This window comes from Seriola dumerili, unplaced genomic scaffold, assembly GCF_002260705.1.
Source record: "Seriola dumerili isolate Sdu_G_001 unplaced genomic scaffold, Sdu_1.0 BDQW01000226.1, whole genome shotgun sequence".
Taxonomy (NCBI): Eukaryota; Metazoa; Chordata; class Actinopteri; order Carangiformes; family Carangidae; genus Seriola; species Seriola dumerili.
This window is the reverse complement of record NW_019174481.1, coordinates 545079-562989: the sequence shown is the minus strand read 5'-3', so window position 1 is coordinate 562989 and position 17911 is coordinate 545079. Positions and strand designations below refer to the sequence as shown.

General features: G+C 41.9%; 1 protein-coding gene across 2 annotated transcripts; it reads right to left on the bottom strand.

Moving 5' to 3' along the window:
* Positions 1–1632: 1632 nt before the first annotated feature.
* LOC111228750 (glutamate decarboxylase 1-like) lies at positions 1633–17805 on the bottom strand. Of its 2 annotated transcripts, XM_022754771.1 has the most exons (17): positions 16745–17805; positions 15599–15715; positions 13533–13589; positions 11727–11864; positions 10692–10934; positions 9353–9443; positions 5667–5779; positions 5394–5509; positions 4424–4503; positions 4264–4318; positions 4064–4180; positions 3882–3946; positions 3713–3791; positions 3407–3556; positions 3126–3233; positions 2234–2323; positions 1633–2150 (listed from the first exon to the last, which is right to left on the bottom strand). In XM_022754771.1, exons 2-17 carry the CDS (start codon positions 15672–15674, stop codon positions 1977–1979), a joined length of 1752 nt encoding a protein of 583 aa, XP_022610492.1. In that variant the 5' UTR covers positions 15675–15715; positions 16745–17805; the 3' UTR covers positions 1633–1976. The 2 variants fall into 2 exon arrangements, with proteins under 2 accessions (XP_022610492.1, XP_022610493.1); XM_022754772.1 differs by lacking the exon at positions 13533–13589.
* Between the last annotated feature and the right edge of the window lie 106 nt (positions 17806–17911).

Genomic DNA, 17911 nt, shown 5'->3' with positions numbered 1-17911 from the left:
GGCGCATAAACCAAAATCCTCTTCATGAGAGTGCAGTTTGAGAAACCACAGAGCAAAATAAGTATGTGAAAGACAGATAGTTATTTTGTGTGTGTGTGTGTGTGTTTAAATAATTCTGACTCAGTTTTCCCTTTAATAGACTTTATTAAAGATGTTTTTTGAGATGGTATGATTCTGTTAAAGTGCCTACTGAAAACCTCCTGGGAAACGTTCCCTTACATCTGGGATTGGTCATACACAGGAGTCACTGGTCACATACAGTACACAGATTACCTTAAATATGATTTATGCAATTGTGCCATTCACATATGGTCCCTAGATACCATAAATACTTTGTTAACATAACTCTTATATAATACTGCCATAGTACACATCCATTTACAATGGAAGAAAGAAAGGTGAACATTGTGCAAAGACACAAACTGGAACTCCTTATATAAGATATTCCATTGAGCTCCCATAACACTGAGAATACAGGTAATATGTTTTACAATTAATATACTATATTACAGTAAATGCATTAGGATTCAGACAGATACAACAATCCTTTCTTCCCAGTCTCGAGAGGAGAGTACATTCTCACATCCTTGTGCTTCTCTCTAAAATAAAAGACCAGCACAACTGCCAGAGGATTATATAGACTTCATTCTTAATCTCACCAGAAGGCCAGTCAGTCATCTCAAAACATTCAGTCAAAAAGACTCACAATCACAGAAAGAAACACACCATAGAAATTGCATCGCAGTCGAGGGTCAATAGGTAACATTTTGATAACAACACCTATAATCTATAAGAACTTATATATGAAGGACGATGGATTGCTCTGTTCCCGATTCTCTTTCTTTGGCTGACAAAATCACTATAAATAAACTTTACTTAAGTTCCTGTGATTACATTTACAAATGTATTACGATGTAATACACAGATACATTTACAAAAAAATACCTGAATCTGCAAACAGTGGAAATGCAATAAATATTTGTTCTTATATAATCAAATATCCATATTTTAACAATGTTAGAAACACATATGGGCATCACATGATTGCATGAAACAGACAACGAGCCAGCGTTTTACAGGTTGTCACAGACGTGGGATCGCTGTAGACATTTAAAATCTTAATCTTAAACTTCTACGAGGGAAAATATTGCAGACTGTGGATCAGTTGCTGTAGGTTAGCTAAAATCTCTCAGTTTAACACACTTGGTATCTATGGTGTGCACGTTAGCTTATTTTTAACACAGTGGCCTAAAGCCTAAAATACATGACAGGATACACTCAGTGTGCCACATGCTCACCTGCACACACACACACACACACATACACACACTGCTTCAGGGGCTCGGACACTGGTTTAGGACAAGTAGGTCGGTGCACTAAAGATTAAATATATATACAGCTGAAAGCACCAATGATTCAATTGTGTGTAGCAAATGTATGATACAGCAGAATAATTTATGATACTTTGTAATATTGTGATCTGTGCTTTTCTCCCTTTCGTTGTTTAATCAGATTCACACACACTCAGACGCACGCACGCACACACACACACACACACACACACACACACACACACACACACACACACACACAAACACACACACAGAGACAAAGACAAACTACATTGGACGAGAAACTAGATTACACACACACACGCAAACACACATAACAAGAATCCACAGCGCACACACACAGTAGAGCATGTTTGTTGTACCTGGAGCTTTCAGATACTGGTTTATATATTTTGTCTATAGGAGGAACTATGTGGGACAGAGTTAGTAAGAAACTCAAAGTCTCTCTCATTGCTAGTTTCTCTTCAGCTGGAGAAACAACCAAAATGCTTCAGGCAGAGATAGACCAGATAGAAAGAACCTGAAACACGTCCTATCATTACTCCGTCTGCAGCACTGTGAATGTTTCACCTCACTGGAAATACAACAGATAAAAGACCTCCAGGCAGCGGTGATGGCCGAGGCCTACAGGTCGTGACCCATCCTCTCAATCTCATCAATGAGGAAGTCGATGTCAGACTGGGTGGCCGCGGGGTTGGAGACGACCATGCGGAAGAAGTTGACTTTATTGCCCTGAGGCTGGTAGCCCACCATGGTGGTCCCGGACTCCATCATCATGGCCTTGATCTTTGGCGCCACCTGGTGGAAATAGTAATAGTTGTAAGAACATCGTCCATCGGGTGCATGATTGAAAAGATGGGCAGAAATGACAGGTGTTGTACCCTGTGGAGTTTTTCTCGCCGCTCATCGCCGTCTGGCATGCCTCTCAGGCTGGGTGGTATGTACCAGAAACAAACGTTGGTGTGCTGGGGCTACGGACAGAAATGAACAATTAACTCAATTTATAAACACACAGCATATGATTTTTTTTTTTTTCATTTATACCAAACAAAAAGAAAATAAAGAAGGATGGAGGTAGTGGAAAGAGAGCAAGAGAAATACTGTAACAGGGCTGAAGGTCCCATTTTGTATAAAGGTAGATGTCCATGCCATTTTTTATTATAAAGCAGGTCTAGGTTCTATATTAATACTGGGAAAGTATCAAAGCGCTCAGTCCACAGAGAAATGCACACAGCCTGTATTCAGAAACTGAGCCTTATAACAAGCTGTCAGGACTTCTGTAACTTTGTGATGTCACAACAAAGCAGTCACCGCCCTCAGCCACGCCCCTTTTTCTGAGTGTTTACCTGAAATCTGCTATAATTTTATAGGATTACTTTAAAAACAGTCAGGCAATCAGAAGAGAGGCTCAGAGCCTCCTCTCTTCTGATTGGCTCACCTATCTGTTGTTAGTAGAGCTCCAGAGAGAAGCCCAAGAGAGGAGATGTAAAACTACACTGAGAGGATTTTTGGTTCTTAAAACCACAAATATATCTTCTTATGGATCAACACTTCAAATGAAACAGTGCAAAATATGGGACCTTTAAAATGTTTTTTAAAAAATGAACATAATTTTAATTACAGCTCATAAAATGAAATGTGTTCTTGTTGGTTAATTCCCCAAAATATTTTTCTGTCATGCTGGTATTACTTATTAAACAAAAAAGATATAATATTGAATTTTCCTTATCGTTTCATTTGACATTGATAGAATAGAAAATTTGAGAAGCTCACCACTCCATCAAACACCATCTCATATCCCTCTCTGTTCTTGATCTTGTTGTACAGGTACTGAGACAGGTCCAAACACTTGTCAATGTGCTGCTCAAACCCGATGGTGCCCTGCAGCAGGAAAAAGTTGGTAAGGCAACGATTACAACAAAAAACACTGAGTATAAACCTATAGCATGTGTTCGGATTAACACAACGAAGGTTAAAGACAGTTTTACACGTTGGTTAAAGAACAATTTACAGTTTGGCCGATATACGTGTTTATATGTGTCACTCCATCTCACCTTGGCCTTCCACATGAGCCAGAACTTGAAGATGTCGACATGTCGACCGCACTGGATGGCTTTGTCCCCTGTGTCGTACGTGACGTCATACTGTTTGTCTGGTTGGAACAGGTAGCCAGCGCACATGGAGTTACAGCCCGCCATGATTCCCTACAGACGAACACAAAGTCCACACTATGTTTCACCTCCATCCACTCTTCTGCTCAGGGAATGTTAGCACAAGGTAAAACTTAATGGAGTGCTAGTACCAAGAGAAACTGTGTGTGTGTGTGTGTGTGTGTGTGTGTGTGTGTGTCGTTACTGTACCTTCTCTCTGACCAGGATGGCAGAGCACTGTAGAGGCACGCCCATCATCTTGTGCGGGTTCCACGTGACAGAGTTGGCCCTGTGAGTTTAATATATGAGTTAATTGTACTGATGCAGATTCACCGAGAGTTCCCTTTAAACAACAGTCCATCTATCACTGTGTACTAACCTCTCGACTCCACTCAGCTTATGGCGATGCTTCCTGGACATCAGCAGTCCACCACCCCACGCTCCCTGAGGATGCAAGACAGTTAGTGTTACATAAGGCTACACAGACAAGGACATAGTATCCCCTGATAGAACTGCTTCTATGAAAATACTACAGCTACTGACCCAGTGTCAGCTACTTACATCAACATGGAGCCACAAGTTGTACTTCTCACAGATGTCAGCGATCTCATTGATGGGGTCAAATGCACCGTACACAGTTGAACCAGCGGTGGCGTTCACAAACAACGGCACGTACCCCTGCAGAGTCACCACACGAACACAACTTAGAGGGACAGAAACTTGGTGAAATGAAAGCAAAAGAAAATAAGAAAGATACCGACCTTCTGTTTAGCATCAATGATCTTGGCCTCCAGATCTGCAGGAATGACTCTCCCCCTGAAAGAGTGCAGAGCAGTGCATGTGTATCATGACTCTATGACACTGTTTTTACACAGTTTCTATACTGATTGTTGTGTTAAATTTCTAATGCGGATCCCGTACCTCTCATCTGTGCTCAGCAGGATCACATTCTCAGTGCCAAAGCCCAGAGCAGCTCCTGCCTTCTTTATGGAGTAGTGGCTCTGAGGGGAACACACATTAGGACAATAATTCATTGGCCCGTGAAATAACAGCTAAATTCAAGCAGTGTAGAGATTTGTGAGCTAACTGCTACATGAGCTTTTGTCTTACTGGCTGATATGTTGTCAACTGTGCAGCTCTTTATAGACACAAGTAGACGTGATAAAAGCAAAAAGAATCCTTAAAAATAGTCATTGCCTTGATTCAGATAGACCTACTGATTACTACAGGACTTTTTCAATGGCCTCAATCTACAGTCAGTGAAGCATGGCGCCTACTTTATGAGAATATTTAAAGGTCCCATATTGTATCAAGCAGATGTCCATGTCTTTTTTTTATTATAAAGCAGGTCTAGGTTCTATATTAATACTGTGAGAGTATCAAAGCGCTCAGTCCACAGAGAAATGCACACAGCCTGTGTTCAGAAACTGAGCCTTAATACGAGCCATAAGGACTTCTGTAACTTTGTGATGTCACGACAAAGCAGTCACCGCCCTCAGCCACGCCCCAAGCCCCACCATCTAACCTTGCAGGATTTGGTTTTTCTGAGTGTTTTACCTGAAATCTGCCAACAGGTCAGTGAGCCAATCAGAGGAGAGGCTCTGAGCGTACTCTCTTCTGATTGGCTCACTGACCTGTTGTTACTAGAGCTCCAGAGAGAAGCCTGAGAGAGGAGATTTAAAACTACATTGAGATGGTTTCTGGTTCTTAAAATCACAAATATATCTTCTTATGGGACAACACTTCAAATAAAACACAAATAAATAAAAAAGAGTGAAATATGGGACCTTTAAAATGGTGTGTGTGTGTGTGTGTGTGTGTGTGTGTGTGTGTGTGTGTGTGTGTGTGTGTGTGTGTGTGTGTGTGTATGTGTCTGTTCATGGTGACCTACATGTTCAGATGTGAAGAGGACAAGGCGGGGAGCAGCAGACATGCCCTTGGTCTTGACCTCTGGGAAATACTTGTAACGTGCGATCATGACACTGTACATGTTGGAGATAGCGCCCCCTGTTGAGTAGAGACAGAAACATCAGCACCACGGACAGTAGAACGCACACAACTGTAGTATTATTACCAAAACTGATACGACTCAGTAGTCTTCATGTTTTTTGAGAAGTAACTATATTACAATATATGGAAATGGATGCTGTTATAATAGACCAACCTGGTGAAAAGAGTCCATCTCCCTCTCCGTCTGGCCAACCAATCATCTCTCTCATTTTCTTCAAAGTCAGCTGCTCCATCAACACGAACACCGGAGCGATCTCGTAGGTGAACCTGTCAATCATGTCGCAGAACTGATGAATATAACATGTCATTCAACATCACTGCAACAGATGAGCTATTAACAACTGCTTTGCACTTTGCACTTGCAGATTAGAAAATCCAAATACAGTCACACCACACACACACACACACACACACACACACACACACACTGGTTTTTCATTAGCTCTGTTATAATTCCATCCACAGAGCACAAACTGGAGCTTGTGCTGACTGGGCTAATTAAAAAGTGTCTGATAGGAGTTGAGCAGCAAACATTAATATTCAAATGCCTCCTAAAATCACTCAGTAGTTTAATTAAAGCACACAAAGCTCTGATGGCTATCTGTCAGTCCTGCCAATCTCAGTGGGGCCTGAATGGGGCTGATTTGATGGCTGAGAGGACGTGAATGTGTGTTTGTGTGTGAGTGTGTGTGTGTGAGTGTGTGTGAGAGAAGAAGACAGGAAGAGAGAGTGTTTTAAAGAGATAACAGCCTCTGCTGGCCCCAAAATACAGGAACTGAGGAAGAGAGCAGGATTATTAATTTTATTCTGTCATTACAAGAAAGGAAAAGATTAAAAGACAGAAAATAATCTTCAAAACACAAGAAGAAGAGAGACAGAAAACAGCTTTTAAAAAGCGGTAGCTGTGTGTCTAACCTCTCGACAAAAGATAAAATGACTGGTGGCTCTATAGAAAACCCAAGAACAAAACTCCTGGAGGAGATAAAGTAGGTTAAATGTGTCACAGAGAGCTTGAGCTTTTGCTCTCTTTGCTAACTGACAGGCCGTCTCACCACCTCCCACACACACCCTTAGGACTGATCCCTGTTTACCCTGCTTCTAATGAGGCCAGTTACACAACACTCCCCCACTTCCATCAGCCACCACCATCTAAAACAACATTATCTCCTCTCCTCTTCAGTTCCTCTCGTTCCTTTTCTTTACAAGTAGGTATCTAAACGAGGACTGAAGCATTTTGTAGTTAGGATAGAAAGGAGGGGAGATAAAAGCTGTGAGGACTGGGGGCTGTGGGGAAACAATGCACTGAAGGAAACTGTGACAGAGGACAACAAAAGAAGAGGAGGGGAGGATGTGGAAGCAGAGCGAGGAACGCGTACAGAGAAGAAAACAAGACGAAAAGAGAGCGACAGCCATGGTTGAAGACAAAAAGAGAAACATAAAGATGAAGAAAAATAGATGACAGACATTTTTCTTGTGTAATTATGCCCGGTGAGGACGAGCCCACGGGATGGATTTGATTGGAACATTAGCTTCTAGTCAATACACCGGACCAGATTATGACTGCTGGGCTTTGACCATGAACAGCCACAACGGGAGATAAAATCACAAGGAAGACAAAATGTCTCACTCCGCAGCCTCTCACTGCCCTAATTTCAGAAATATCATATTGCTTTAGATATTGGAATTATGGTTCATATAAGGAGCTCAAAAATATTTAATATCCTGGATTTCTCACTTTCATTTTCTCTTAAAATTTATGCCAGCCACATCAGAAAAAGAACCAAACCAGTACACCTTTTTAAAATTCTCCTTCTCTCCGTGAGTCATTTCACGCTGTAATGACAATAATGGTGATCATTATCACAATCAGAGCCAATCATTGGTCTTTTCAGGGTGAAAATTACCCCTCAGTCACCTGCCTCTCTCCGGGGACAACCCCTAAATGCCCTTATTATCATCATCAAGGGCACTCAATGTGTATGAGTCTGTGTTTGAATGCGTGTGTGCGTGTGTCTCTATGTGACTAACCCTCTGACCCCCAACCACGCTCTGCTCTCAGCCTCTAAAAGGACCACTGAGTCAGTCTGTATCCACAGGGACAATAGAGCCAGAATGAGCACTCCACGGGGAGCTGCAGCAGTCAGTTTCCACAGTGTGACAGGGTTTTCTGTGCAGCCGGAGGACATTGTGTGTCAGTGTGGGGCCCAGCTGGCCTATCTGCTAAGACCAGCTCACAATGAGCCTGCAGTCAATGGACTGGAAACCTTAGCTGCTGTATCTGGGACAGCCAGAGCTGGTGTGTGTGTGTGTGTGTGTGTGTGTGTGTGTGTGTGTGTGTGTGAGAGAGTCATTATGAAAGCGTACATGAGTGTGTGTGTGTGTGTGTGTGAATTCAATGGCCTGTCTCTTGGGGCATTCTTCCAACCAGGAGATGAGATGGGAAAGTTTTTCCTAAGAGGGGGTGGGTTCCTGAGCTAATGTTTTGAGAAATGGGATAAATTAAGTGTCTCAATTTTCCTTCAGCTTTTGGTTTATTATCCTTAGTAGAAAAGACAGTGGCCACAACAGTTAGGACAATACTGAATACCCATTTCATGTATATGGACTGGGGTCTATTGTCTTCTTCCCACTGTTTATTCTGTGCAATGCATCGGTCCTGCTGTCTTTGCAGATCCACGTCAGATTGTACCGTGAAACTCTGGGATGTCAACACGTCTCTACATCAGTGTCGTCAAGGCAAACTGCAGATTTGTTGTATTTAAGTGACTGATTCTGCTTTGGATCTTTATCTAAATTGTTGTTATGTGAGTTTTCTTGTCTTCTGTCTGTCTGTAGCTCAGTGACTGTGACACGTGTCATGACCCTGTCATGCTCTGATTTTTCATACATAAGAGATCTGAGATAGTTATTCAATTGATTGATTTTTTTTTTTTTTTTTATGGAAAAATGCCAAAAATTCCCCCGTTTCAGCATCTAAATTGTTGAGGATGGGTTGCTTTTTGTCTTATTTAGTAATAATTTAAGTATTTACAGGTTTTGGACTGTTGGTCAGACAAAGCAAAACATTTGATGATGTCATCTTAGGCTTTAGGAAATTGTGACATTTTATAAATGGAACAAATAATCTTAATCTAAATCTTAATCAAGAAAATAATTGGAAGATTCATTGATAATGAAAATAATCATTAGTTGCAGCCTTAGCTCAGAGTGAGGAAATCAACGTAAATGACAGATTTATTCATTCCTCCACTCAGAATAAATTGACAGAGCAGTTTTACTATGTGTGTAATGTGTGTGTAATGTGTGTGTGAGTGTTCAGATATTGTAAAGTAGTTTTACTATGATGTTTCTCATTCTATTCTTGTGATCACAGAGTTATATCTTATTTACAACATGCGTCTGAGTCTGTGTGTGTGTGTGTGTGTGCGCGAGTGTTGCGAGTGTGTGATGTTGATGTGGTTGGTGCCCTCTATCAGGCTGGGCCACCATGTAACTGTGAGCTGAGATCAATATGCAATCTAACCACCCCTGGGGCTGGGCTGCCTCCGATATACAGTACACAGTTGCAGCCCACCGTCTGTCAACACAAAGTCTCTACAGGACAAACTAAACACTTTATATAACTGCCCTCAGAGGATGTGGTAACCAATGGTGGAGTGAGCTGAGGGGAAACACCATAAGCGTCTTCCATAATGACTTTATATGATGATGACTGGGTCCTATTTCCTGTGTCCTACAAACAGGAAATCTCAGTTGTCCTCTCGTGACATGTAGAGGTGTTCCCCCTGTATAGATAACTGTGTCACACAAACAAAGGGAGCAGTGTACTGTAGGACTTACATGTTGGTGTTAGCGGTGGAGGTGAGCCACTCTCCAGCCAGACCAATGATGTCAAGACCAGAAGACAGCTGGTTAAAAAAGCGCGGGTGACCTAAACATAAAAAACATACACATCCTGTCTTAATAGGAGAATTGTGATTTTTATAAAGAGAAACAAATAAGAAAGACTTTATGAAGCATTCTGTATAATAACTACAAAGCCCTGCTGGGTAAAGCTGGCCACATAAATCTAGTTGTGAAAGTAATCTAATCATTTAAAAACAATATGAGCATTCATAATCATTTTGGGTTCATTTTGTATCCCCTTGGTCAACCATGAAACCTGAGGGATCTGACATAGCCTGTTCAGTGCACCATAATTACACTGGTAACAAGGCTGTGTGACAGCCATTTAGACTCTGAGGTGCTTGCACACACAATAGGCCTGGAGCCTAAATGCAGTCATGGATATATAAGCACCTTGTGGATGTAATGTTGTGTGCCTCACATATAATATAACTCATAATATGTAAGCTTTATTGAGTTACTCTTAAAACAAGAATACTAAATAAGAAAAAAAACAATCTAATATTGAGCCTATTTTAAATAAACTGACGAGAAGAAAAGAAAAAATTAGCTCCGTGTTTCAGCACCGCGGACAGCTCCTCCAGTCAGATCTCACAGAGAGAGAAAAAGAAAACACGTATGAAAAGTGTTGAGTTGTCGACACAGTGGAAACTGCTTCATATATAAACCCCAAGAGACAGTTTGAGCGCTGTCGTTTTTAACAGCTTGAAACAGGCCGTGTTAGGATCCCCCCTCAGGCGACACTCGCTTTAATAAGTCGAGGGGGAAAGAAAAGGAGGATGTCAACTGAATTACCAGGGGGACAATAAATAAAGCAGTCATCGTAATAAGCTGTATACTATCTGGAAAACAGCTTCTTCCCTAATGATTTGTGTTGAATTCACCTCTGCACAGTAAAACTGTCAGTATTCATTTACATGAAAGAGATAAAACGAACACTTTTTTTGTCAATTGTAGCTACTCATAGATTATAGGACTATTATTGGAGATGTAAATATAAAATTACTGTAAAGCAATTTTCGAGCGCGAATATTATATTTTGTTTTGGATAATAATTTGTATATGACTATATGTTGGTATGAAATAAAATAAATAAATAATGCCTACTTTGAACAGAGAGAGTAAAAAGGTTAATTGCCTTTTGTCTCCATACTGTCCTTTTGCTATTTAAAATAACACACGACACTATATGAATTATTCAAAAGGCCACAGTTGAAGTGATTTTCCTAACCCATCCCAGGTGCAGCTCTGCGTTGAAGGTGCCCTGTCCTACCTGTCCGGACGCCATATTTGAGCGTGTCCCTGCAGTCCACCAGGATCTGCTCCAGGGACTCGGGCTGCTCGGACAGCTCCAGGTTGAAGCCCTCCATGCCCTCCAGCAGCTGGTGAGGGTGATGGAAGTCCAGCACCTTGGTGGAGCGGTCGAAGGTCTTCTTGACGTAGTTAGTGAGGATGTCGACCACCTCCAACAAAAACTGTATGGTAGGCTCTTCTCCATTTTTGGCGGGCAGCAGGTCTAAGAGGTGAAGGGACAGGCGGTGGAAATTCAGGCTGGGTGTTGAATATAAACACCGGGCCTGTACTGGAGGCCTCCTATTGCCAAGATAAGAGTCTCTCGGCATTTAATCATTAGAGACATTGGCATTTATTCATTTCTACAGGGTTTTTAGGTTGGTCTAATATACTAGCCTAATTATTCTGGTCGAATAAGGTCATATTTATAATATAGGATGCGAGGAGCCTAATCCCATGAGTAACAGCTCCTTATATGGTCATAAATTCTGGTTCATCGATCTTACAACCTCTTAACAATTAATACTCATTACAGACTTTACAGAAAGAACCTTAGGATAATCTCCCTGAAGTAAAAAGTGGTGTATGAGTTATTGTTTTTAATTTTCAGAGACAAAAAAAATCATATATCCCAACCCAGCATACGTTTTTAACACTAAAGCTGCTTCTTTTTCCAGATATTGGCCCAATTATCTATATATACAGTATATATATATATAAATATATATGTATATATATAATTGGATATATATTGATAAATGAATAATATATATATATAGGCCTTTATCAATATAAGAGGCTAACAATGTCGCAGCTTACATTATCAATAAAAGGATAACAGTGAAAAAACTGAAGACATTCTGGATCTTTTCGCCTTTAAAACCTTTATCTTGACAAAAAGCACCGGAAGTCAATTAAATTTGAAATAACGAGCCTCTAGTAAAGCATTAGATATTAGCATTGGTCTTTTTCCACGTAGCTGGGTTTGGTGAAATAGCTCAGGTGTAGCTCTCACCTCTGGCGAACAGGTTGGAGAAGTCGGTCTCGGTGTGACGGAAGCGCGCGTCCCTGTCACTGTTGTCGCACGAGAGCAAGTTCTTCTGGCCCGCGAGCCTCCCCTTCTCCTCCAGACTGTTGTTCTTCTGCAGGAACCCTAGGGTGTTACACGGCGGAGGGCAGGAGTTATCACCAAACATCTCCATCCCACACACAAAGAAAAAGACGAAATTATGGGAACAAAACAGATGCAAATTTAAAAAAATAAAAATAAAAAATAAATAAATAAAAGAGATGTTATTATAAGGCTAATTAAAGTCCAAATATTTATAAATATGAAGGTGGTAAGGCAGCTTTTGAAAAAATATCAGTTTTAAATAAAGTCAGCTCCTAATTCTTTTAATTCTTTCATCACAATGAGTTTATGGTGGAGGCCAAACTTATATAAGCCTCATATGAACACACACACACACACACACACACACACACTCACACACACACACACACACACACACACAAGCAAGAGGCGTTGGGGTGATCACCCCACCCTGTGACATCACAACCACACCCCGGTCAGGAAGCACCCTCCTGTCCACACAGACTGTCCGGCTCAGTGAGCAGGACAGCCCGCGGTGATGACCCATGCAGCCAATAAATACACATCACATCCCATAAAGAGGGGTTAATGAAGGATGTACACAGCCCTGCGGCAGTCTGCCTGAAGTGTATGTGTTGAACACCATGATCGATCAGTGCTCTGCATATAGGCCCTCTGCATCTGCAGAGAAATGTTTGCGCCTAATTGTGCGCAAAACAAGTGGAAGTGACACTATGATCTGTAAGCTATGAAATATTATGTCTCTTATATTTTCACTGGAAACTCTATAATATCTTCTTCATTAAATCCCAAACGGCATGATTCAAAATCAATATCTGAGAACCTCATACAGAAATATCATAGAAATATTTCCATCCCATTTCCAGTCCATTAAAATGTCATTTAGACCAATCAAAGTCTACTGGTCAATTTCTCATTCTCAGAAATGGCAATATCAAACATATTCGATCCTTTGGTCTTAATTGATTTCTGCCATAACAAACAGGCCAATAACATCCTGTAAGAATGGATCATGTCTGCACGGCATTCATCTCCAGCTGTGTAGGTGCAAAATATTATCCATGGATTTTCATTTTTAAGTCACTGAAAGAAACAGGTTCCTTCAAATGGAGAAGTAAACACGCCTTCCCTGCCACGTCACATCCGCCTCTCACAGTGAGACAGTAAGGCTGCACTGATTGGCATTCAGATAAATGTCACTCAAGAAATATGTGAACGATGAAAACACTCCATTTAATTTAAAGGACGGTCTGGGCTTTAAAACCTATATTTCCAGGCTTGTCTTGTGGATTTTCCTCCTACTGATGAAATGGAAAAGGCACGGGGGGGGGTTCAGGGTCTGATCCGGGGCTCTCATCACCAGACCTACAGGCTAATGTCCATTGACCTTTAGAAGATGGGAACGCACAGTGACAGTCGTGGATGGCCCTGCTCTGTAAACAGCCTGTATCACGGCCTATTTCAGAAGGCCTCAACACGGGTAAAAGAAAAAAAATTATAACAGCGAGATGATGATGAAAATTTAAAAAGCAAAAGAGGCAAAACTCACAGCCTCAATACGAAGGATTCACATGGTAATAAAGTCTGTAGGTGACATGTACAGATGCCACAAAAATCTGATTCTTCCCAAACAGCATTTTTCTAAGATGTGAAATAAGTGAGTGGAACAAATATGGCATTTCACCAAGACCCTCCAAAACAACTTACCACAAATCTTCATCCCCAGTTTCCGCGTGCATCCGTGCATCCACGCGTATTCGTTGGCTAAAACAGAATGAACGTTTGAGTTTCTCATGTTCAGGCCGCGGACACAGCGTGGATAGAGGCGGATGATGGATGTAAAGCTGGTGGAGCACAGTGAGCACAGTGGAGGCGTGATGCGCACGGCTCTTGGCCAGGTGTGTGATGCTGAACACTCACAGGTGAGGGCTTTTTTTTGTTTTTACATCCATATGGAAGGTGTTTGCCTTTGTTGACCGAGAATGTACCCACTTTTTTTTATTTAGCTATACCACAACACCCTGATCATAAGTGGATGAGTCTTATAACATTTCCGATTTAAGTTTAATCAATAGGGACCAACAGTGGCCCGAGCGGCAGATCCACGCCGGCTCACACACCCAGCCAAGGGGCGGACTGAAATTAACACCCGTGAAATGAGCTCACGGAGGAGGGCAGAAATTAATTGAGTGAAACACAGTATGTGACTGGAGCGAGCTGGTAATGTCTGTGGCCGGGCAGTCTATAGCAGGCTTGATGCAGAAACTTATAGTAGGCTTTAGTGTGCACACGTCATGCACACGCACACACACACACCACACACACCCGAGCGTGGACATGCGTGAGCAGAGATGGAGCAGAAGCCAGAGGGAATCAAATGCAGAGCGCACGGCGGCAGCAGAGGCAGAGCGAAGCGGCGAGAGTCGCTACCTGATGGAAAACTTTCAAAACAAAAACAAGTATTTAAATTTACTGAGGCAATTTCACTCTGAGAGAAGCCGGAGAACAGCTCGAGGCGCTGAGGCCAAGACACACACACGGATACACACACACACGCACGCACGCACGCACACGCAAGTACAGACACTAGAAGCCGCCAGGCGTGAGATGGAGCGTGGCAGAGAGATAATGGCAACATCCAGCAGCAGTATACGAGCAAGTCAGACAAAACAAACATCTTCCTTTTAATGGGCTTTTTTTTCAGTAGCCTACAAATTCACATTTCGAAATAATGTTTTAAGATAAGAAACATCTATTGAAACCCAAGGGCCACAGATAAATAAAAGATTCAAACATATTTAATTTGATAGAGATAAAAAATCTGAAATTAAACTGGCCCTCAGGATCTGTAGACCATTTCCTTTAATATTTGGCTGAAGACAAAAACCTGTAATTATTTCCCAGCGTTGCACTGCAGATGGCTGCTCAAGTGCACTATAATGGAGTCGATATAGTGAATGCGACAAAGGCTTAAAATGATTAATTAACCCATAGGTTCATGTAGGCTTTACCTAAATAGGTTCAGTCATTAAAAAAAAAAAGAGCAGCATAAAATTTGTCCAACACTAACTCATCTGCAGCCGGGAGGCCTGAAACATTCAGGAAAACCAGGTAAAACGAATTATGACAAGAATAAATCATTATAATTAAAAAAAATTAGTTATTTTAATTTATTTTGAAAAATCTGTCGAAATCGTTTGAAAACTCTTTATTCAAACGCAGAAAACTAAAGCGCGGGTGCCAGAAAACAGACCAAAATATTCAAATGAGGATTTATTTTTGATATCAAAATGCATATTTATTCTAAAGACATTATCACTATACGCTTTTGGGTCATTATAAATATCATTGCCTTAATGGCGCATTATTTCTGAGCCACGTCCACCGCTCGGTGCGCGCCGCTGATCCTCCAGACAGCGACAGGCAGCTGTGATGGCTCTGTTTTTAACCGGAATGATTAACGACGGAGCCCACACAGCAAATGGCCCGGGAGAGAGTCGCTTTTATCAGACAGAGAAGGAGGAGAGAGAGAGAGAGCGAGAGAGAGAGAGGGAGAGGGAGAGTCAGACAGAGGCAGGCAGCGGCAGAGAGAGGTGTGTGTTGGCAATAGGTTGCACTGCAGAAGTGTCTCTGAGCAAGGCACCGAGTCCTTGTCTGCTTCGTGGGCTGTAGCCTGAGCGCTCCGCAGAGGAACGGCCCTAACGAGAATTTACCCCGGGGGATCGATGTAGGACATCGGTGTTATTCACAGAGGCAGGAGTGTGAGGACCTACTTGTGGACGGAGGTCTTAAATTGGCGGAGTTGGGGTCCTGGTCCCCGCCGCTGGCTCTCGGTTCAGACGTGGCCATCAGTCCTCTATTATCTGATCTCCAGCTGGGAAATAATTCAACTGCAAACAAAACGGTCCACGGTTAGAAATGGCCCGGTCTGTACCGGGCTGTGTATTTGAATGATTGTAGTCAGTTTAATAGGCAGGCCGGGGTTTGATCACAAACTGATGTTATCCACTGTGCGTCGCCAGGAACGATTTATTCCCGAAGGATATCTGAGTGGGCTGTGAATCAAGGCGCACAATCTGGAGACGATTGCGCGCGACGCACAAGCAATAAGCACATCAGGATAAATACTTTTGGTGATAACATAATGTCTATTTAGAGATAGCTTCTATATTTCTTCCATTAAATGTCCATTGTATCGGACATTAATCGCCAGAAGAATAAAGAGAACAATAAAAGTTACCAGGGAGCTGAATATATAAATAGATTCCCTGGTTACATTAAGTTCTTATGGCTCACTGGAGCAAAACTGACATTTTTTTTCCTCTGACAGTCTTTGGCAAAGCGGCACCAGACCCTTAAAATCTACGAGCGTGTCTGTGATGAACCACAACAAACAAAAGCTGATATTTCTAAGGAAGAAAAACGAGATTAAAACAGACACATTCATCGTGACAGTTATTAAGAGTCAAATGCTAAAAAATCAAATGTTAAAAATCAAATGTATAGATGAAAGAAAAGCTTGACCATCCACATTTTAAACAAGATTGATTTATTAAACAAATATTGATCATATGTAACTATAATGACCACATAGGTTACGTCATTCACCTATTGACTCAGCAATCGACATTTCAATTAAGTTCCGCTTTGAACAAGCATTTCCCTCACTATCATCACTCAATGTCACCATGATATGAAAGACAGACTAGACAACTAATGAATTCCTTCCGCCACTCACCTGGGACTAATTTCTCTCAAACGACATTGCGAATTATAGCTGATTTTTTTTTTTTTCTAATTAATATAATAACATTTTCTCCCAAAAATAACTCCGACGTTATGATCAACAATCACCTGTCCGTCCACAAAGACATGGATGTGAAGGGCGCAGCTGAAATTAAAAAGAGGAGGCATCTTACCGGCTCACGGGCGCACAGGTTGTCGAGTCCAGAGAAACTATAACTAGATGTTACAATTGCCACCCAAAGGCGCGACAAGAAGCAGTCCAGTGGCGGCGACGGCGGAATACCAACGAGGAGCACTAATAAAATCCCATCCAGCGGCGCGCAAGTGACCCTTTCTCCCTCAAGAATCTTTTTTATTCGTTATTTATATGAGGCTCCGGCTGCCCATTGGTCTCTTCACGCAGGCATGAGTCACAGCCTTGCCTCCCTCTGACGACTAATGAAGCTTCCCTGAGCGCTACTGACAGCCACAATCCACTTTAAGAAGCCTAAAAAGCAAAAGGAAAAACACCAGTGACGTGTACCCACCCCTCTCTCTCTGAGTGTGTGTGTGTGTGTATGTGTCTCCAGGTGTGGGTGGGTGTCACAGGATGGAGGATGGAGACTTGAATGTGAAACAGAAATTGACCTTGGGATGAAAACCCCAGTTTGTTTATGGGCTTTAGTAACAGCAGATATCCACATTCAGAATATCTAATACATCTCTTCGTGTCTGTGACTGGTTCAGTTCAACTGGACCTGTGGAGGCTCCGTGTTTCATGCTATCTATTTAACTGGGTTATCTCACCCAGGATAAAGACAGTCTTATAAAAGCACCAAGGGATGGAGGGAGCCACGTGCACCATCCATGATCCATCCATCCACACTGTAGTATTCACCTTCATGATTTGACAACACTGCATGCATCATAATTTTTGACCCCCACCCTTTTTATAACCTTGACATGGACAATAACACAGAGACATCAAAGTGAATCCGGCCCGGCAGGCGTTGACTTAGTGTCCTCACTGTCATGCTCACGCCTGTGTACCGGTCGGCTGGATGGGCAGAGACCAGCCATTATGTTCATTCAGCCACTGCAGATGATTATAAAGCTTTTATCAGATGGCGCTCTCATACTTTCTCTTCTCACAAGTCAGGCGTAGAGACGACTCATAAAGAGAAGCCCTGCCATGTGGTAATAAATCCAAATATCATACAGGATGATAGCATTCCACCAGAATGGATCAGCTGTGTGTGAGTGTGTAACCCTTTAAGAGATGATATATGATGCACATAAAGCTGTTATGTCACAAAATAAATATATAAATAAATGAAAAGCTTGATTGTCAGCTAAAAAAA

Bases quoted from the DNA above. Each gene is read 5' to 3' on its own strand.
- LOC111228750 (XM_022754771.1), bottom strand. From the start codon at position 15,674: ATGGCCACGTCTGAACCGAGAGCCAGCGGCGGGGACCAGGACCCCAAC. The intron at 4,504-5,393 runs GTAGGTCACCAT...TGTTCCCCTCAG, and splicing joins TCCTCTTCACATCTGAACAT to AGCCACTACTCCATAAAGAA. The intron at 3,557-3,712 runs GTACAGTAACGA...GTTCGTCTGTAG, and splicing joins CCATCCTGGTCAGAGAGAAG to GGAATCATGGCGGGCTGTAA.